A 19,296-nucleotide genomic window follows, 5' to 3' on the forward strand; every position below is an offset into this window, starting at 1 on the left:
AAAAGTCAGGTTACAAAAATGTATCTTGATGTTGTGGATGCTGCAGTGGCACGCAAATATCCTGCCTGGGCTTTTTGGGTTGGCATCCAAAGTTGTCACAATCTGAGACTTTGTTTGGACTGTCAGAAAAAAAAGGGTAAGACTTTTTAAATGTGTTTCATGATGTACTGTATGTCTGTCACCCTAAACTCAACGTGATCCTTTTGGAGCTGCATTGCAACTTTTCTTGCAAACAAAGCAGACGACCCGTTTGCAAGAATCTGAAAATACCGTACATGCTGACGAGACTGACGAGGGCAGGGGGAAGACCACCTGGATGTCCTGCACCGGCTCTGGTGTGCCTGATCCAGCATTCACACACAAACAGGCCAAAACCAGGACGATGACTGGAAATGTGCAAGGCTTAACAATGCCCACTTTTGACAAATCTCGGTCACATTTTGTCCTCGTATACAGAAAAATGTCAATAAAGGAGAGACAATTATTCATAAGAAGTTGTCAAGGTGGTGGTCCTTATTTGTACTTTGCGTCTTCCAAACTGACGGGCAGGACCAAAAGGCAAACATCAATTAGCTGTGTGTCGTCACAAAAATGTTGAAAGGCCACTTGGCAGCAAAATGGGAATTTAACGACTCAAATATAACAATAGAGGTCAAAACAGTAAATGGGCTGAGCTAATATAGCAAAGGAATGAATCGTATGTGCTCATATCAATCCAGCGGCAACATAGCATGTTCATTTTCTGTCAAATCATCAGCAGCAGCATCAGGGACGTGTTGGTCAGGGTAGGCAAGTGAGGCAGTGACGCCCCCTGCTGGCCGTTCTCTTCATGTGAAAAGTTACAAAGGGGGAAAAAAAGGGCGGGGGAGGGGGGAACTACGTTTAATTATGTTCATGCTTTACATTGGTTTTCTTTTCAATCCAATGATTTTATCGTTCAAACAGCTGAATGTGTATTTCCTGTTCAAATGCATGGACCGGAAGTGACGAGCGAGTTGCCAATTCGGCGATTTACGTCCTCAAATGTGATCGCTGCCGTTGAAAGCTCTTCAGTTTCATCCACGAGGATCAACCGCCACGCCTCGATTTCATTTGGCTGGAGTGGCTCGTTCTTCATCAATGTCGCTTCCCGCCTTCCAGTGAGCGAAGTTCATTTGTGCGTGCGATGTCGTTTGTTTCCACTCCAGTTGCTCGACGGAAAGAAAGCACGGACGAGGGCTCGTTCCTCAAAAGCCAAGTCTTGACGATGACCTCCCCCAAGGCTCGCTCGTACGGCCGACCGAGTCGAGTGCTTTGCTTTTGGAGGCCAAATGAAAAAAGCGTCACTTTCACGTCACATCCATGTGCAACGTCAACATACACGCGTGTCAAGAAATAAACTGCCACGTTGGCATGAATTCACGATCCCAGCATTAGTAACTGCACTTTCAATCCGTTCATTTTTATGCGTTTTTGTCTTCTTTCTGATCCAATCAAGTCATATTTAGAGTGCAAATTCTCAAATGCTGTCAGCTGTTGGTGCTGTCGTTTTTCTGCATTTTTCCGGCTGCGCCTTGGCCGACTTCTCCAATGCAATTAGATGTTGGTGTTAATCCAATCGCCGGGCCGGCTTGTCGGTGTTGTTCGGCCATCTGCCTGCTGACCTGCCTGACATGACAGCCTGCATTTGCACAACACGCTTGACATCTGATGTTCCTGGCGATAAGCAAAGCAGACAAACATCCGCAATTCATTTTTCAAATACGTCTCCTCCATATTTCTTCACGTTCACATTTGGTTAGTGGTTGCTATTTTTTAGTTTTATTTTATTAGCCATTCAGGACCACCCCCAAATGTCACTGTATGGTATACATGTAAAAAAATATATATATATATTTATTACTATTTTAAAAAACAAACAGACAATCTATTAATAATTTTGATAATATGGTAAAAAAGAATGATTTTTCTTTCTTTTAAGGATTCACAACAATTCTGTCAGTCTAAAAAGGCTTTCTAATAACATGGTGACCTTTTGGGAAGCAAAGTTGATGCGTGAAAAGCAGGAAGTGGGAAGTCCCGCCTCCTCCGTGGCATCTACCCCATTGCGTCCACCTGTGCTGGTCAAGCGGGTCCCTCGTGTCCACCAATCAGTCCCCGCTTGCGTCTTGTGCAGGTGTCTCTCGTTATCTCGTCAGGTGAGTGCATTTAAGTTTGCTTGCTTTCCGTCCTCGTCGGCTCATTGTTTGTTTGCTGTCTCCGTCCAAATCATGTCGAGTCTTCGTCTTCTTCCTCATGTTTGTTTAGTTACTTTGTATCCTGTCAATGTGGATTTAATATATTTTGGTGATTCTTTCTGAGTCACTTGTTTGCCTTTTTCTTTAATTTTTTAGATCCGTAGTTTGTTTGTTTGTTTGTTTGTTTTAGTACATCCTGCCTGCTTCTAAACATGAAACAAATGCAGGCGAGCCAAACTTAAAATATTTAGTTGCATTACCTTAAAATTGTATCAAAAATTGTTGCCTTGAAATTTTGAGTTGACTTATTTTTTTTAAAATATATTTTATAAACAGTGTACTTTACACAGCAAAAAGTCCAGCGCTGAATTGATTCCCACAGAGTTGATTTGAACACTTTCTTAGAGTTTATGTAGCTCAACACTCTGCAGAGTTAAATCAACACTTTGGAAGTAGTTAAATTTGTAAAACTGGGGGGGGGGGGGTCTATATTTTTAACTGACTAATCAGAGTGAAATTAACACTACAGGAGTATATAGCTACGTAATGTGATGTGTCTCTCCCCCCCCCCCCCCAGCAGTGAAGCTTTAATAAGAATGGGAGTAATGCTGCATTGCAAACATAACCGTCTAAAAAAATAAAAAAATTGTAACGACCCACAAAAACAGAATCGAAGCAGAACAAATGCACAAAACGCGGACATAAAGGCTGCAAAGAAAGACGGAATGCAAATTTTGATTGTAAATGAGAAGAAAATGTCGAGCTACTGTAGATGGTTGCCATAGTGATTAGTGAAGTGGAGGCGCTGCGGGGGGGGGGGCAGCATGTTCAAATGGGCGTCTTCGTGTGGAGCAGGAGAGCTCCCGTGTATTTCTACGTGTGCGTGTGCGTGTGCGCGTGCGTGTGCGTGTGCGTGTGCGCGCCACTCCGTTGCATCCGAATATGTTCCCGCTGGTCAGCAACCACGATTGTGCCAAGCTTTGTGTTTCTTTTTTTTTTTTTTTTTCATATCCTGCCTCCTGTTCTTGCTGTTTGATGCTGCAGCCTCCAAAAACAAATTCATCACCATCAGATAGAAACTGAGATATGTTAACGTTTCCCACAACATTTAGCGGACAAGAATCCTCATTCTTAACTCCTTACAGCATTTCAGTAAATGCATCTCTTCCCTTTGACGTTGTTCTGCTCGAGAGATTCATTTGAGGGGCAAATAATAGAAAATGGAACTTTGTGTCACTTGTGGCGTTTGCATCAATGTTGTCCTTTTGTCCCTGTCCTTTTCTGTATGCCGTCTCGGAGCCTCTCCGTTTCCGTCCGTGTCCTTTTCTTCCACCCTGGCCGCTCTTTCTCTTCCTCTTTCTCTTTCTCTTTCTCTTTCTCTTCCTCTTCCTCTTCCTCTTCCTCTTCCTCTATGTCTCATCTCTTCCCTCCCTGGTGAGCAGCTCGCTTTGCAGGCCAAAGTGTGTGATCGGAATTTCAACATCGGCGTCCCTCCACCAAACAGGACTCTCACTTCTGCTCATGCTTGACTCCAGCTTCCTTGATTTAACTCTTTGACTGCCAGACGTTTTCAGAAAAGGGAATGCCGTGGGTGCCAGCCGATTTAAGCATTTTGACTGATCTTTCAAGGTCCACAGAAGATTATGTGTTTGGACTATGGAAACACACATACTACCAAATGAAAGATTGGACTCTCATCTTTCATCAGAAAAAATACGTTTGTTTCTACCTTATTCCGTTTTTCAGTAATCAACAATAAAAAATGGTTAGTTTCACCTCTGTTTTGAAACAAACGTCTTTTAACGTCTTTGGCACTCCTCCATAGGATTTTACTAAACGTTATTTAACGTTTTTGGTAGTCAAAGAGTTAAAAAAAAAAGAAGAAGACGAAGTTAAACAGCAAGAGCTCATCATGAATCCATTTTTGCACCAGAATGATTTGACTTCACTTCAAAATGACCTCATGAGTTTCATTGCTCCCCTTTTGATGCTTATAACGGAGCATCTCGACACATTTCACTCCGATTGTTTGTTTGCGTGTTCGAACAAATAAAGACAACATTTCACTCGGACTTCCAAATTTCTTTGCTGATTCGAATTCATTTACAGATTGCATTCAAGCAAACTGTTCAAAACATTTTCCACCATCAACGTGACCTGCTATAATCTGTCAAATGTACCCCAAAAAAAAAAAAAATTATTGTGATTGTAAGTCAAACTGAATGTGGCTGTTTTCAGAACGACCCAATCCAAATTGAAGCTGTCCTAATTTTGCCATCTTACCTTTTAGCCAGACGTATGAAAAAAGACGGTCGATTGTTGTTCCATCTTCGAAACTGGCAGAACTTGCCACAAATGTCCGCAGCTCCTTCAAGGGAAAGAAAAAACAAATGGACAAGTTTGTCCTTAAGTGGCGTGCGTTTGGTTGTAAGCTGACGTTTAAAATGTTTTCATGCATTTTTTGCTGCCACGTCGAGAGCGGCCAGAAGAGCGAAGCCACGCACTCGCCGCTGCCGGCACACTCAGACTCACCGGCGCACACCGTAAGCGCCGAAGACCTTTGTTTGGATTGTTTTCCCACTTTTGGATCTGAAAGGAGAAGCCGCTTGATCCTCTTCATTGTTTTTGAAAATGCCAGCGGTTTAACATTCATCACCTGACATTTGCGTCGGCCAATAGTGAGAAGCAGCACGCAGACGGCGGTGTCGGCTTTCGCGGGAAGTCGTCGAATGACACCGGCAAGAAATCAGTTTGGATTTGCACCCTGGCATATGAAGGGCTCGGCCTCCCACCTGCGACCGAGCCTCATCAGTCCGACTATTTTTGGTTCGTGACAATCTCATTCTTTTCAAACACAAATAAGCTTTGGTTTGTACCTTCAAAATTGACGGAAACCCCAAAACGTTGTGAAAGCTTCAATCATTGGTTAACACGAGCACACTCTGACTCGTGACCTCTGATCCCAAATCAAGTAAGGACTGCAATTGCGCATTTTATTTCTTTTTGCCTTCATTTTCAATTTTTCTATTTAAATATCTAGCTAAGATTTTCATGGGGAGCTTTTGTCTTCTTCTTCTTCTTTTATAATTCTGTGTACGGGTAAACACCAGTCTGACTCTTTATCGTCTCTTGTGGTCAAATAGGCTCGTACTCCATTCAAATGCATCTTATTGATATTATAAATGGATGCTTACCTTGCATTTTTTAGCTTGTGGACCTCCAATGAAAAGGATCTCGGAAATAGCTCGCCTGGCATCCAAAATGGCCGCCCAAAGTGTTCTCATCAATATGCGTGTTGCCCACACCGCAAAGGCACGTCCAAAATTGTTGCCGAATTCTTTGAAAAGTGATGAGAAGACGATTTTGTTTTCAATTCCCAGAGCAGAAGAGGTGACGGAAACTAAAATGTAAAGAATACGTGTGCGTGCGCACACACACACTTTGAAAGTGTGTTTCAGGCGTTGGCGTGCAGCGGCCCATTTGAGGTGTAAATGTGCCACAGCCCTCGAACCCTCATTACTGTCATTTGAAAAATGGCAGCTTGGTGTCCCTCTGCCCACCTGCTGCCAATTTAGGAATGAGTCAAAACATGTGCAATACAAATGGAGTGGCTGGAGCGAACAGCTGCATTTTTGCTGGCAGGTGATGACAAGGAATTCTATTTTTTAATTCCTCCCACACGGTGACACGCGTGTCTCATTTTGGCCCAGGAGGATACGACTTGTTTGCAATTGGCTTCCTCCCACCTGATAATTAGACGAGACTCCTGCAAGCCGATACAGCACAAACGCATCATAAATGATTAGTTTCGATTGTGTTGAAGATCAAATAATGGGATGTTATGCTGATAAAAGTTCATTAAGTTGGTCGTTGGAAACGTAACGCGATCGAGAAGCACCTTTCTGTGTATTGCATAATGCAAATGGAACCGAAGATGAATAATTTTTTACGAGCGACGGAGAGGATCTTTTCTGTCCGGCACCTCCTCGAACCCCCCCACGCGTTTTTGTGCTCAGCGATTTCCATTCCCACGCCAGCATCCTCAATTACTTTGCGTTTGCAGCCGCTCTCCGCATCCCGTTGCATTCAAATGCTCCTGTTGCTATGGCAACCCCTACGGCAGCTTATCATTCTCCTTTCATCGTTCAAAACAGGATCAATCAGTGATGACATCATCATCATCATGTCAAATTTTCACTTGATTGGAATCTTGCTCGATGTTGGTGGATTGATTTGTTTTTCTTTAGGAGACAGAATTGTGTGACAAGGTTTTTTCTTTTTTTCGAGCAAACATCCCGGAGCGTCAATAGCATGTGAGAGAACCGAACCCATCGCCCGCCCACGCTAGCCTGCTACGTCCTCATAATGACGTTATATTTTCTTTTCTATTTTCGTAGACAGGTGGCCGTACGATCGGCGTAAAAACATCAAATTGGCATATTTTCATGTCAAGGCGAGTCTAGTCTGCCATGTGGGCGTTTTGGTGACAAAAAAGAAGACTCGATTTGCGAAAAAAACAGGTCTAACTTGTGGCGCGGGGGGTGCAACGTGCTTTTGGTGGATTTGATCAATGTACGGGTAGACACATTCAATGCTTTCATCTTATTTCATTTATAAATATGACAACAGCAAATCATTGAAGAAATGACAGTGACAATAAACCCGACTTTTCCACTGACATACGGATTTATTTTCAAGTCATAAATGGGTTGCGCAGTCCTCCGGCCAGGTCAAGGTTCTGAAATGTTGCCGGGCCGGTCGGGGCCCAGCTTGCACATGGGCCCAGCTGGCCCCGGCAGGAGCCCAACTGGGGCTTCAGCTCATGCTTTGGGAAGTCCGAGTCCCCGTGCAGATGGTCCAAATCGGTTTCAAGGTGGCGGAAGGTGAACTGCGTTTGTCACAACAACAGCGACGCCAAACTTGCTGTTTTGCTCAAATAGGTTCATTCGAGTGTCCTCGCGCGTCGGAGGCGACACAAGACAAACAATATCACAAATATAGATCAGCAAGTTTTGGGGGGAGAGAAGAGAGAGAGGGGGACAGAGAGGGGGGAGGGAGACAGAGAGAGAGTGAGAGAGAGCGAGAGCGAGAGAAAGAGAGAGAGAGAGAGAGAGAGAGAGAGTTGCATTTTGGCGCACGTAGAAAGCAAGCGAGCTTGAATCGGCGACGCAGTTTCGTCCTTGGAAATTGTAATGTCGCGCTTATTTCAGCCTCAGGACACTTTGTGCTTGGCGCAAACTCATTTATTCAGATTTATTATTTTGAAATGGAACTAGTTTTCGATCTTGGAGTAAAATGCTTCCTATAGGGAGATTTTCATCGGCGCGCGAGCATCCAAATGAAGAATAACGGATAAGATGGTAAGATAAGATCTTGCTTGCTTGCTTGACACCAAGTGCAGCTGCAGTGTTGGCGCTTTTGTTTGTTTTTTTGTTTTTTTGCATCCCGGTGGAAGATCTGGCAGGTCACATTAGTGGATCTTGCGGCACGCGTGTGACGAGCCTGCTGGGACGTGCGGACGCTCTGCATCGCGTCCCTCCAACGCTTTTGTGCTGCAGGACGACACAAAGATGCAGCTCAGCGTCCGTCACGTTCGGGGGGGGGGAAATATTACACATCCTATGTTCATTTGGGAGACCCCGCCGCCCCCCAGTCTCCTTTTAGTTATGTATTTATTTATGTATTTATTTATTGACGTTGTCAAGGTCATGCTAATGTTCTTTTCAAATGGACTCCGGTGTGAATTTCCTCGCGACATGCCGGCACTAATAAATATTTATTTTCTGCACACTTTTGGAGTTGAGCCAGCAGCCAACAATGCGTTGCCACGTGCGTGTCCGGTGTTCTTTTAATCTCGCATAATCAGGCTGTCTGTCCAAAAAGCTATAAATATTGCCCTATGTTGACCTTGTAATGAAACCTGACTGTCTCTGTCGCTTCGGAAGACATTTGTCCACATGGGACAGGAAAAGACAGACGACCGACTCTTAGTTTTTGTCATCTGGCAAGTAGCTACTTTAACACAAAGAAAAACAACTTATGTCCCATAAATATGGGTAAGTGGTGTGTGTTTTCACAGCTGTTGGTTGCTATAGAAACACGTTCATGTAAATTGCAGTGGAAATCATTTCAAAAAATGAAGGCAAATGACAAATTGTGGCTTTGGTTCCCATTTCAAATTTCTACCAACATGACCAAGGCCAGAATTGAAAGAATTCCATTTGAGGATGAAAGAGGAATTGGAATGACCGCCATCTAATCAATCACAGGACTTTTCATTCCAAAGGACATCTTTCAATAAACCTTGAATATGAACATACCTATTAACCCACAAAATAAATTCTTCAATAATGAACCGTTTATAATTTCACCAAAATGTGACGCATGCAATGAAACGAATGGAGTAAAATTGACAACAAATGATGAATGTAAAAAATGCATTTTTCTGTCATTTCACCATTTTTGCTCTTTTGTAAAAACTTTTTTTTTGGGGGGGGGCACCTAACTCAGCTTGACAAGAGTTTAGATTTCTGGATGTTTTGGCAGTTGTCTGCCAGTTGACGTGCGACATGTTGCAAACACCAAATAGAAATATTTGGAATGAAGGATTGATGATGTGATCGTAAAAATAGACTTGTTACTTTTGCACCTTGCGCTCTTTTCCTCTCAATTCATTCTTCTTCTCTTCCCAAACGTTGTCACGTCTGCGGGTACGAATCCTTGCGGTCACTGCTCGGGCTAAATATAGCGCGGCGGGTTTGAGCGGAAATCCACAGTGTGCGGGTTTGTGCGTGTGAGTGAGGAATGAGAATCGTTCCCGTCGATAAAGATAAAGACATCTCTCACATATCCTCTCCTCTCTCCAATCATGCGAGAGAGCGTCCCGTGGCAGCATTATTGTTCTGGCTGGGCCTTGGGCTGGTTGGAGGACAAAAACAGCGGAGAAAGTGACTCCATCCGTCCATCCGAGCATCCATCCGTTCATCCATCCATTTTGTCCTCGTGGGCAGCAGCTTTAGCAGGGAAGGCAAAACTTTCCACTCCCCAGCCACTTCGTCGAGCCCCTCCGGGGGATCTTGAGACGTTCCCAGGCTAGTCGGCCTGCGTTTCTTGGGAAATAAACTAAACCATGCCGTAATAAACAGACATTGCAAACTTTTAATCTGCTATGTGGGACACGTTCCAATTTTCTCTCCATTTTTTTTTCCTATTTTCGTTGAGCACATCAGTTGCAAAAACATTTTAGGGTTACCCTAACCAGTGGCAAAAACATTTTTAGAAGCATCTGTTTACATGACATTGTGTCGACATTTAAGTCGGATCATGATTTTTTTTGGTCATCAAAGTCCAACATTTAGATCTTGTTTTGTGGTTCAGATCGTGACGTGATCGCCGATTGTCTCCTGCTGCGGGCGACTCGTTAGCCGTTCACGCCTTGAAAAGGAAAGTGGTGACAAACAGGCAAAATGTTGCGTTCTCACCCGGACACGCTCATCGCTGCCTTCTTTCTCCTCCAGCTTCAGGTAAGCACAAAAACCGCCTCCGCCTCGACATCATGCTGCGCCGATTTGTTATTTTCACTTACTGAAAAATGCATTAGGAAAAGAAGAAAAAGTTGTTTCGGACTCGGATGAGGAAAAGTTTAAAGTGCTTCGGCTGTCTTTATGGGGACTCACTTGTTGAGTTTTTGTCCACACTTGTGGTGTGGCAGAGATTGACCTCTCACCTCGGCCCAACCCGTGTTGTGAAGAGGAAGCAGATTGTAAAATGTGATTTTCTGCCTGCGCATCGTTTGCTTTGGTCTCATGCCATCAACTGGCCTTAAAGTCAATTATTTTCAAAAAAATTAAATAAAAAATTCTCCAAATGAAAGATGATGGTATGCAAAATGCGGGTTTCATTTTCTATCAAGACTCTTGACACATACAAGAAATTACTTTTCAACAATCTATACTGCAGCTGTTTTGTAAAAAGAAAAGAGAAAAAAAAGGAGTCCAATATCTAGAATATTTCTAGATCCGTTTGTCCACCAGAAAGGGGAAACGTGCGCGAGTAGAATTAAAATGCCTCATGTTAAAACCCACGACTTTGGTCAAAGTAGAAGTACTCACTCAAATAATTACTCAAGTAAAAATTAAAAAGTACATGCAGGTTAAAAATAATGTCGCAATGACCTAAGAACGTGAGAGTGCGAACACACCAACATTTTCTCAAGGAGTCGTCTGCGCCGGGACGAGACCCGGCCGGCAGTATGGAGGCCCTAATATGGAGGCCCCAAAATGGGGGCCCCAATATGGAGGCCCCAAATGGGGGCCCCAGTAATATGGAGGCCCCAATATGGAGGCCCCAATAATATGGAGGCCCCAATATGGGGGCCCCAGTAATATGGAGGCCCCAATATGGAGGCCCCAATAATATGGAGGCCCCAAAATGGGGGCCCCAATGTGGAGGCCCCTATAATATGGAGGCCCCAAAATGGGGGCCCCAATATGGAGGCCCAAATAATATGGAGGCCCCAATAATATGGAGGCCCCAATATGGAGGCCCCAATAATATGGAGGCCCCAAAATGGGGGCCCCAATATGGAGGCCCCAATATGGAGGCCCCAGTTCAGCAGTGCGGCAAGAGGTTGCATGCACAGCAGCCGGGGATCCCATGAGCAGGACCAGGACCGCAGCCCAGCGCAGAGAAACACTTGAAATAGTTCCACGTCATCGTCACAAACAATGTGAAGAAAATGATTTGCAAACACAGCAGACCTAAAACGTCTTCAATGATTAATAACAGAAGCAAAAAAATAGGATGAATGAATCTTCGCTGGTCGGAGTCAGGCCACCGGCAGAATTGGACCGGCGGTCGGCAGGATGGTCCGGTTTCTTGCTTTTGTTTTGACAGCCGAAACGTCCTCCCTCGTCGGGCTTCGCCGCCCGTCGTGTCAGCTGCTCTCGCATGCTTTGTTGAATCGCTCGACTTGTTGAAAACACGCACACACAACTCGCACTTCGCCTTTTTCAGCCAACAAATCAACGGGACTCTCTTTATTTGCTCATCTGTGGTGTGCGAGTGTGTTTTGCTGTAGTTTTTTTTTCTCCAATATATAATTGAGTAGGGATTTTCAATAGCACCTTTTTTCTTATGGATATCATTTATGAGTACGTGATGGTTTTGGTTGGGTCTTGTTTAGTTTCATTTCGTTTCGTTTTGAATTTTGTTGTACTTGATTTTAGCTTCTTTTGCGTTTTGTTGTCCTTGTTCGCCTCGTTTCGTCTCGTCAAGCAATGTCATGTCCACCTGTGTTTGTGCCAACCAATCAGCAGCCTTTGACACTTGTGTCCCGCCAGGTGTGTCTCCTTGTGGCAATTAGTGTGCGTGTATTTCATCTCGTCTCCTCTTTGTCTGCGTCCATTCATTGTGTTTTCCTTCTTCCATGCTGCCGTATACACCCCCCCCCCCCCACACACACACACACGTTTTGCCTGGCTTGTTTTTTGGATGTTGTTTAGTTTGTCTGCCAGATCCTTGTTGACCTCCTTGTTTTTGTTTCATGAAATCCCTTTTTTTCTCCTCCCACCACAACGCAACACGTCCCACTGTTAGCCTACTTTTGCTACATAAAACATTCCTCCCCAAAATACAATGAGAGATCGTTTTAAAGAAAGTCCCAATATAGCATTTCCCCTTAAAATAGAATGAAACAAATGCACATTTTCTTTGCTTTACATTTCTAGTAAACGAGCAATACCTTGAAATAAGGCTGGGTATCAGCCCGATACCGATACCTGGTATCGGTACTCGCCCATCCCTCATTTTGAGCATTGTTTAATCCAAGATTTAAAAAAACAAAAAAGGTCACCAAGTATTGTGCAATAATTCCCAAACGATTGTTCAATCTTCCTTCTTCTTTTTGCCCGAACAGAAATGTCGATTAAAAAAAAAAAAAAGTATTTAAAATGAACCACAAAAGCTCATTTGAGAAATGAATTGACAAAGATGAAAACAAAGGACACTTTTGCTATAATAATAGTTCATTTTAGTCCGTTTTATTGACCTAAAATCACAATTGAGTTTTTGTTTGACAATATTTCCTGAACCAAAATGTTTAGTTTTCCCATTTTAGTTTGTGACTTTTAGAATAACTTGAAGGACTTTTTGTCAGGTTTCCTGCCAGCAGGTGCCGTCCAATTGTGTCATCAAGAGGGAGGAGGAGAAATGCTTGGAGATGATGGCGTCGGACGAAGCGGCTGGGGATCCTCCCCAATTTGGTTGGTTGAGCCAAACGTCTCTCGCTGCTTTTTTTTTGTGCCGGTTTTATCATTCAAATCACGCTCACATGACGCTGGCCAATCGTGAACGTGCAGGACGTTGAAAATCATCAAAAGAAGTTCGCCAGTCAAAAGTTGACATTGAAAAAAGCTCCCATTTCAAAGTTTGCGTGCTTTTGTCCGGCCCATTTCGGACGTCCGTCAGATGTCCACAAATGAAATGCTGAGCAAAGAAGCCATCTTTGTCCCGCGTGTTGTGTTCAGGGTGCCCGCGGTTGTGGGACAACCTGACGTGTTGGCAACCTGCCGGCATCGGCGAAGCGGTGGAGGTCGACTGTCCGGAGCTCTTCTGGCAGTTCGTGAGCGAGGACGACTACGGTCAGTTCCACGTTCCCGTTCCAGCGCGTGCGACATTTTTTGCTCCTCCTCGAAGTGCGTTTTTCAACAAATGACGACGTTGGATTTGCGCAGCGTCACTTTTTCTTTCTTTCATTTTAATGACTTTACTTTTTGGGATGCTTGAATTGTTTCAACATTTTAGTTCTGGTCACACATTAGCCTGTCCTGGATTTTAACATTTAATAATAATAATAAAAAGGGAAACCTCAGGAAAACATTTCAAGGTCATGAATAATAATCGAAATGTATCAACTTGAAGGTCCCGTGATTTTTCCGGCTTGCTTGTTATCGGAGCAACATGAAAAGATGCAGTGCTGCACGTGACCAATCGTTTATGAAACGCACTTTCTACAAGAATGGAAGAAGTCAAAAGAAGAAAGAAACATGAGAGGAGAAGCTGTCGAGCAAACCAAATCCACTTGTCAAGACGGTTTCTGTCTTTTCAGAATTGGGCAAGGTGAGCCGCAACTGCACCGAGTTTGGCTGGTCCGAGACGTTCCCGCACTACATTGACGCTTGCCTACACCAAGAAGGAAACAACACGCATTCGGTTTGTACGCACGCATTTGAAGCAGACGGAACCGCCGTCAAGTCACACACAATCGGTTTCATCATGCCGGTCCATTTCCAAATTGGAGATCATTTGCCGATTCGATCAATTGGAATTGAAATAGATCCTCCAGGGCGGACACTTTGCCTGGACACGGGTGAGCGTACGCGGCACACCATCAGTCGAAGGAATTCCAAATTGTCGGACCTTTCGTTGCTTCCACTCGTGATTGCTTTTTTGTCGTCCTTTTTTCTCCCAAGCAGGACTCGTACTTCGTGTCGGTGAAGGCGCTCTACACGGTCGGCTACAGCACGTCTTTGGTGTCCCTCGCCTCAGCCATGGTCATCTTGTGCAGGTTCAGGTGACAAAACTCAAGCCTTTCAAAACAAAAACAAAAAATCAACGTCATCTTTTCATGCCATCGTTTGCACGCAACATTTGACTTGATTTCATTTCATTTGGAAAATGCAAAACTATAGCAGTCGCTGTTGTTGCTTTTTGTGCCAACAAAAATGCATTGTATCATTTTGAACATCTCAATGGAAAAATCTTTTCATCTTCACTATAAAAGTGACATGAACTGTATATAGCAGGATCCACATTACTGACGCTTCTAACACTAAATCGGATTGCGACTTTTTATATTTATTTTCATTTTCACTTAATTTTGCTGTTCGCATAATACTGCTATTATTGTCCATAGAGGGCATTAAAAAAAACTTCTTTTTTTAAAGCTATATATGTATTGATAGGTCTGATGCCAGTGAACATTTTAAGCGGTTGAAAGTGAAAAAAAATATTCATAAATGACGAAGTTATCACACTTCAAAGGAAATGCCAGATTTTGGCACAAATTACAAGAACTTAATCAAGCTATAATAACGCCCAGGGGTTAACACAGTCTTAGTCATGACAATTCAAATGTTTGTCATAACAACAATCAAACACTCATTGACTCGTGCAGAGATGACAGCTTTCAAACAGGATTACTTTGCAAAAGTATTGGGACAGTGGTGCCAAATTTAGGGGCGGAGTCTCCCCTTTCACTGGTCAACTGTTTTGGGTTCAAGTCTTTCGCGAGCTTGATTTTCCAACATTGCACGGAATGCTTTGTTGTGATCACTTTTCTGGAGGATGACATGTCGTCACGTGACGTGCTGTCTGTGCAGGAAGTTGCACTGCACGAGGAACTTCATCCACATGAACCTTTTTGTGTCGTTCATCTTGAGAGCCATTTCTGTCTTCATCAAAGATGGCGTCCTGTACGCCAAGGAGGACAGCGAGCACTGCTTCATACACACGGTGAGCAACGGCAAGCTGACTTTTGGTTTGTGTTTGTGTTCGTGCCCTCCAAAATGTCTCCGCGGCGCTCACACGTGTCCTTGTTTCCCGCGTTGAAGTTGGAATGCCGGGCGGTGATGATCTTCTTCCACTACTGCGTCCTCTCCAACTATTTCTGGCTCTTCATCGAGGGTCTTTACCTCTTCACTTTGCTGGTGGAGACTTTCTTCCCCGAGAAGAGATACTTCTGTTGGTACATCGTCATCGGCTGGGGTGAGGCTGCCGACGCACGTGACGTCACTCAAAGACGCAGCCAGGAAAAGGCGCTTAGATTTGCTCCGTCTGATGACAGGAACGCCCACTTTGTGTGTCGCCATCTGGGCGGGGCTGAGGCTGCATTTCGACGATCACGGGTACGACCGTTAGGCAGGCAATGTTTATTTTGATCGTCGTGATTTATTTGCTCGTCTTTCAGCTGTTGGGACATGAATGACAATGCCGCCATCTGGTGGCTGATCAAGGGACCGGTGTTGACTTCCATTATGGTGCGTTGGAGGCTCTGGATGAGGATGTCAAGGAAGTTTCTGTTTTTTAATGGATTTTTTTTTGTTGTTGAATAGATCAACTTTGTACTCTTCATTGGCATCATCGTCATCCTCGTCCAGAAATTGCAGTCACCGGACATTGGAGGGAACGAATCGAGCATTTACCTGTAAGTGGCATTTTCAACATGCTTGCTTGCTTGAGATGATGAAATTGAGGAAGCACAATTCGTGAAGGCGTAACACGCCGTCAAATTCACAGCGGTCACATTTCAGGTTGAGTTTTTTTTTACTTGAACTCCTAAAGAGTTACATGAACTTTGCAAAGGTGTAATTAACACGTTGAGAGGCGAGTCAGCGCCATTTTCCTCCTCCTCGCTCATCATTGTGAAAAGTGACGTTCAAATGAAAGGAGTTTGGGCACAATAATTAATTTTCACTCACAGAAGACGCAGGAGTGTTCAAGTTTGGTATTTTGTTAATTTAGCACGTTCATCAGCTAATAATAACATGTTAGTGTTAATGAAAGCAACTCTTTTTGAGTGTTAAAAATACAACACTAGATGGTGTCATATTTTAACACTAGTGTCGTGTATAATCAACAGTGACCAGCGTTAAATATCAACTGTCTTCAGAGTTGTTTTAACTCCATCTTAGTGTCCACAAATGTAACCCTTTCAAAAGTGTTGTTTTAGCAATACTTGTTGTGGGCCAACGTCGTCACTTTTCAAGTGTGAAATTGAACTCTGCAGGTGTTGAATTAACACTGCCACTATTGCTGCAAGCACATTCTCCGCCCGGCCTGCGCGTCTGCAGATGTCAGCGAGCGAGTGACGAAACGTGAACGCAACTGTTCAGGACTCGCCGTTTTTTGTGCAGGAGGTTGGCGCGTTCCACGTTGCTGCTCATCCCTCTGTTTGGGATCCACTACGCCGTGTTTGCCTTCTCCCCCGAGAACGTCAGCAAGAGAGAGCGTCTGGTGTTTGAGCTGGGCTTGGGATCCTTTCAGGTGACCGGCGCGCGCCTTCGCTTCGAACCCGTTGACGCTTGCGGACAATTTCTCATGAACGTCACTTGGCAGCGCGGAAACTTGAAATGAAACGAGATCAATATAATGTGACGTGTGAAGCGACTGCATCTTGACGCAATTATAACGTTGCTCATTGAAGAGCTTTTCATATCATTGTGTGTGAGATGCGAGTTTGAGAAATTGTCCCGCTTTCAATGTAAAATGTGTAAAATATGAACACTTTGACCTTTGTGCCGTTTTAGGGTTTTGTAGTCGCTGTCCTCTACTGCTTTCTGAATGGAGAGGTAAAATCTCTTTCTTCTCTTTTTTAAATATAAAACACTCATTCCTTTTTAATAATAAAATCCTAAATGAACTAGTATGTAAGTGCACAATACTTTCAATTGAGCATCACATGAAATATGAGATGAAAATGATTTCTGCCACAATAGGCTAAATATCACCATACGAAGCTCACAATAACATCAATATCACCAAATTAACAATATTGTGTTTTTGTACATAATAACAGCAGTGGCAAAGAAATCAGGCGAGCAGTTTTCACTCATTTCGTTCATGTTATTGATTTATATTTTTTATTCTGTTTGTTTTTAAGGACTGTAAGTTCGAAATAAACTTCAACTTCAAATAGTTCACAAAATGGCTTTTTTGGCTAAATGGGAAAACTTTTTTTATGGTGATGTTGAAAAATATTTGCCGTTCTGGCTAATTGATGGGAGTGAAAACCGCCGCAGTCGCCAAAACATTCCCAATGAAAATTAAGCTGCAAGGAATAAACCAACCACCAGAGGGTGCTAGAAGTGCACAAATAGAATTCAACCTTTTAACATTTCAAATGGTGATATTGCTTGATAGCACTTAAAATAATATCAGGCTACAAGATGAAACGTAGAGCAGCAAATAGGGTTGAGAAAAAACGGAGGGTCCAATCGCAATGACCTTGAGAAGTATTATCTCCCTCAAGGTGCAATCGGAGATCAAGAGGAAATGGCGCAGTTGGACGGTGAACCGATACTTTGCAGTGGACCTGAAGCACCGGCACCCGTCGCTTGCCAGCAGCGGCGTCAACGGGGGCACGCAGTTGTCCATCCTCAGCAAGAGCAGCTCACAGATACGCATGTCCAGCCTGCAGGCCGAGACGCCGGCCAGCTGAGGCGGCGCCCGAGACGAATCCCCGTCTGACCTCAGCCCACCCACGACGACGCACTCGCTTCTCCCGAACCTTTTCGTCCAGCCCCGCGCAAATTCCCAAAGCACGCTCAACTCCGGCAACGTCTCGTGCCGAGCTGAATCCGAAAGGAATCTTTCAGTCACGTGCAAATCGAGTTGCATGACGCCGCGCAGGACGGCAAACCGGATTACAAAATGTTTACATGATCCGAGAAAACCACTGGAATCTTGCATGATTTTCAATCTGTCCGACAGATTTTTGGATGGATTCTATGCTAGCCAAAGAAATCAGTGTGTTCTCGCAGGAATGGACAATGGCCGACATGTTTTGCTGAATTTGCTAGTGTACCCCGATGACGTCATTCTGACGATGGCAGTTGCCGGAACGCCACTGGAAAATGAGAGCAATTTGGAGGTGTGAGGAACTGTGAGGAAAAAGCAAAGCCTACCCGAGTGTGTTCGTGTCCAAAGACAACGAGGGCTGACTGGAAACCGTCCTCGGTCGGGTTCGCAATAAGAAAAAAATGCAGAACCAACGGCTGCCACAAGGGGGCCCTGTTGAACCTTCTGAAAATGGGGAAAGGGCTGAAATAACACAAGCCATCGTCCACACAAAACATCGCAATCAGTCCAGATTCTTCAAGACAATCCACACCGACCTGTAATATGATTTATTTATGCGGACATTTCTTTTGCTTACTTTCTATTCATGTGTGACTTTGAGCCGTACATTGTGGATGTCAAACAAATGTGTTCAAATGATGACAAATATTTACTAGGTGTTTTTTTTTTTTGTTTTTGTTCAAAAGATACAAATTTGTTAGTAAAAGTGCTTCAAAGCAAAACTTTGTGAAAAAAACTGCAAGTGCCAATGTTGTATCTTGTAAATGGATTTTTGTCAGTGGTTGAAAGTGGATTTACAAAAGCTGTCATTGTTCGTATTTTAGATTTACAAAAGCTTTGAAAGAGTTTGTATTTGCTGAAAGTGCAAAGCTTCCTGCAATGATTTTGCGTTTGCTAACAAGTTGATGGCACGGTTAACATTGTTAACACGTTTAGGATGCAAATTGGGAATAACGACAGAAGAATACGGAATAAAGATTTAGGGAATGTCGAGCTCGTTGGAGGAAATCCACAAGATAAGACACTTTATGAGAAGCAGGTCGTTTTTTTGTCATTGGGAAAGGCTGGGAAAAAAAATGGTGGCTCATCGGCCAATGAAGTCGTCATCATCCGCAAAAAAATTGTTTTAAAACTACTGAAAACGCTTTTTGGTGTGTTCATTATTTCTCAATGTGCTTTGCGAGAAAATGGTTGAAAAATGCTTTTCAGGTATTTTCCTGATTATCTGAAATCTACTGGAATGATTCATTGTACTGTATTTGTAAATGTTTGTTCATGTCAGTTCGCGGGTCATTGCGGGTGTTAAAAAAACAAACAAACAAACAAAACAAAATGGCCGCTTCAGTGCACTGAAGGCCGAATGTAAAACTTCTCTTTGAGCTCTCACACTCTCATTTCATCAGATGCAGCACAGCGGCCGGTTCTGTACGTTATGAAAGGAGAGACAATAAATGTTTTGAAATCAATCGTCCACTTGTGTTGATTAGCCTTAACAGGAAATCAAAACATGGAAAGTTGGATGGATAATGGATGGATGGATGTTTAGATGGATAATAGATGGATGATGGCTGGATGAAGTTGCTCAATGTTGTTCTTCCCCTGCAAGACAATTGTTGCGTATGTGACATGAAAGCGCGGACGTGTGACTCGCTCCATCTTCGCACTGCACTTGTCATGTCTTGAAGCGACGACGGATGCACTTTCAGTTGGCGTCGCGATTCAA

The 19,296-nt window shown here is 43.7% G+C and overlaps 1 protein-coding gene across 1 annotated transcript; it reads left to right on the forward strand.

Annotated features, from left to right (window-relative positions):
* The first annotated feature begins 7,313 nt into the window (after positions 1–7,313).
* adcyap1r1b (adenylate cyclase activating polypeptide 1b (pituitary) receptor type I) lies at positions 7,314–19,039 on the forward strand. The gene is made up of 14 exons (XM_077584236.1): positions 7,314–7,576; positions 9,594–9,739; positions 12,373–12,478; positions 12,743–12,856; positions 13,324–13,427; positions 13,691–13,788; positions 14,597–14,729; positions 14,828–14,981; positions 15,061–15,121; positions 15,184–15,253; positions 15,329–15,420; positions 16,130–16,259; positions 16,523–16,564; positions 17,245–19,039. The coding sequence occupies exons 2-14, from the start codon at positions 9,683–9,685 to the stop codon at positions 17,431–17,433; spliced, it is 1,350 nt and encodes a 449-aa protein (XP_077440362.1). The 5' UTR covers positions 7,314–7,576; positions 9,594–9,682; the 3' UTR covers positions 17,434–19,039.
* Positions 19,040–19,296: the final 257 nt, after the last annotated feature.

Source organism: Vanacampus margaritifer, chromosome 13 (assembly GCF_051991255.1).
Source record: "Vanacampus margaritifer isolate UIUO_Vmar chromosome 13, RoL_Vmar_1.0, whole genome shotgun sequence".
NCBI lineage: Eukaryota > Metazoa > Chordata > Actinopteri > Syngnathiformes > Syngnathidae > Vanacampus > Vanacampus margaritifer.

Coding starts and splice junctions, on each gene's coding strand:
- adcyap1r1b (XM_077584236.1), top strand. CDS start 9,683: ATGTTGCGTTCTCACCCGGACACGCTCATCGCTGCCTTCTTTCTCCTC. Junction 13,428..13,690: donor AAGGAAACAACACGCATTCG/GTTTGTACGCAC, acceptor TCTCCCAAGCAG/GACTCGTACTTCGTGTCGGT. Junction 15,254..15,328: donor CGGTGTTGACTTCCATTATG/GTGCGTTGGAGG, acceptor GTTGTTGAATAG/ATCAACTTTGTACTCTTCAT.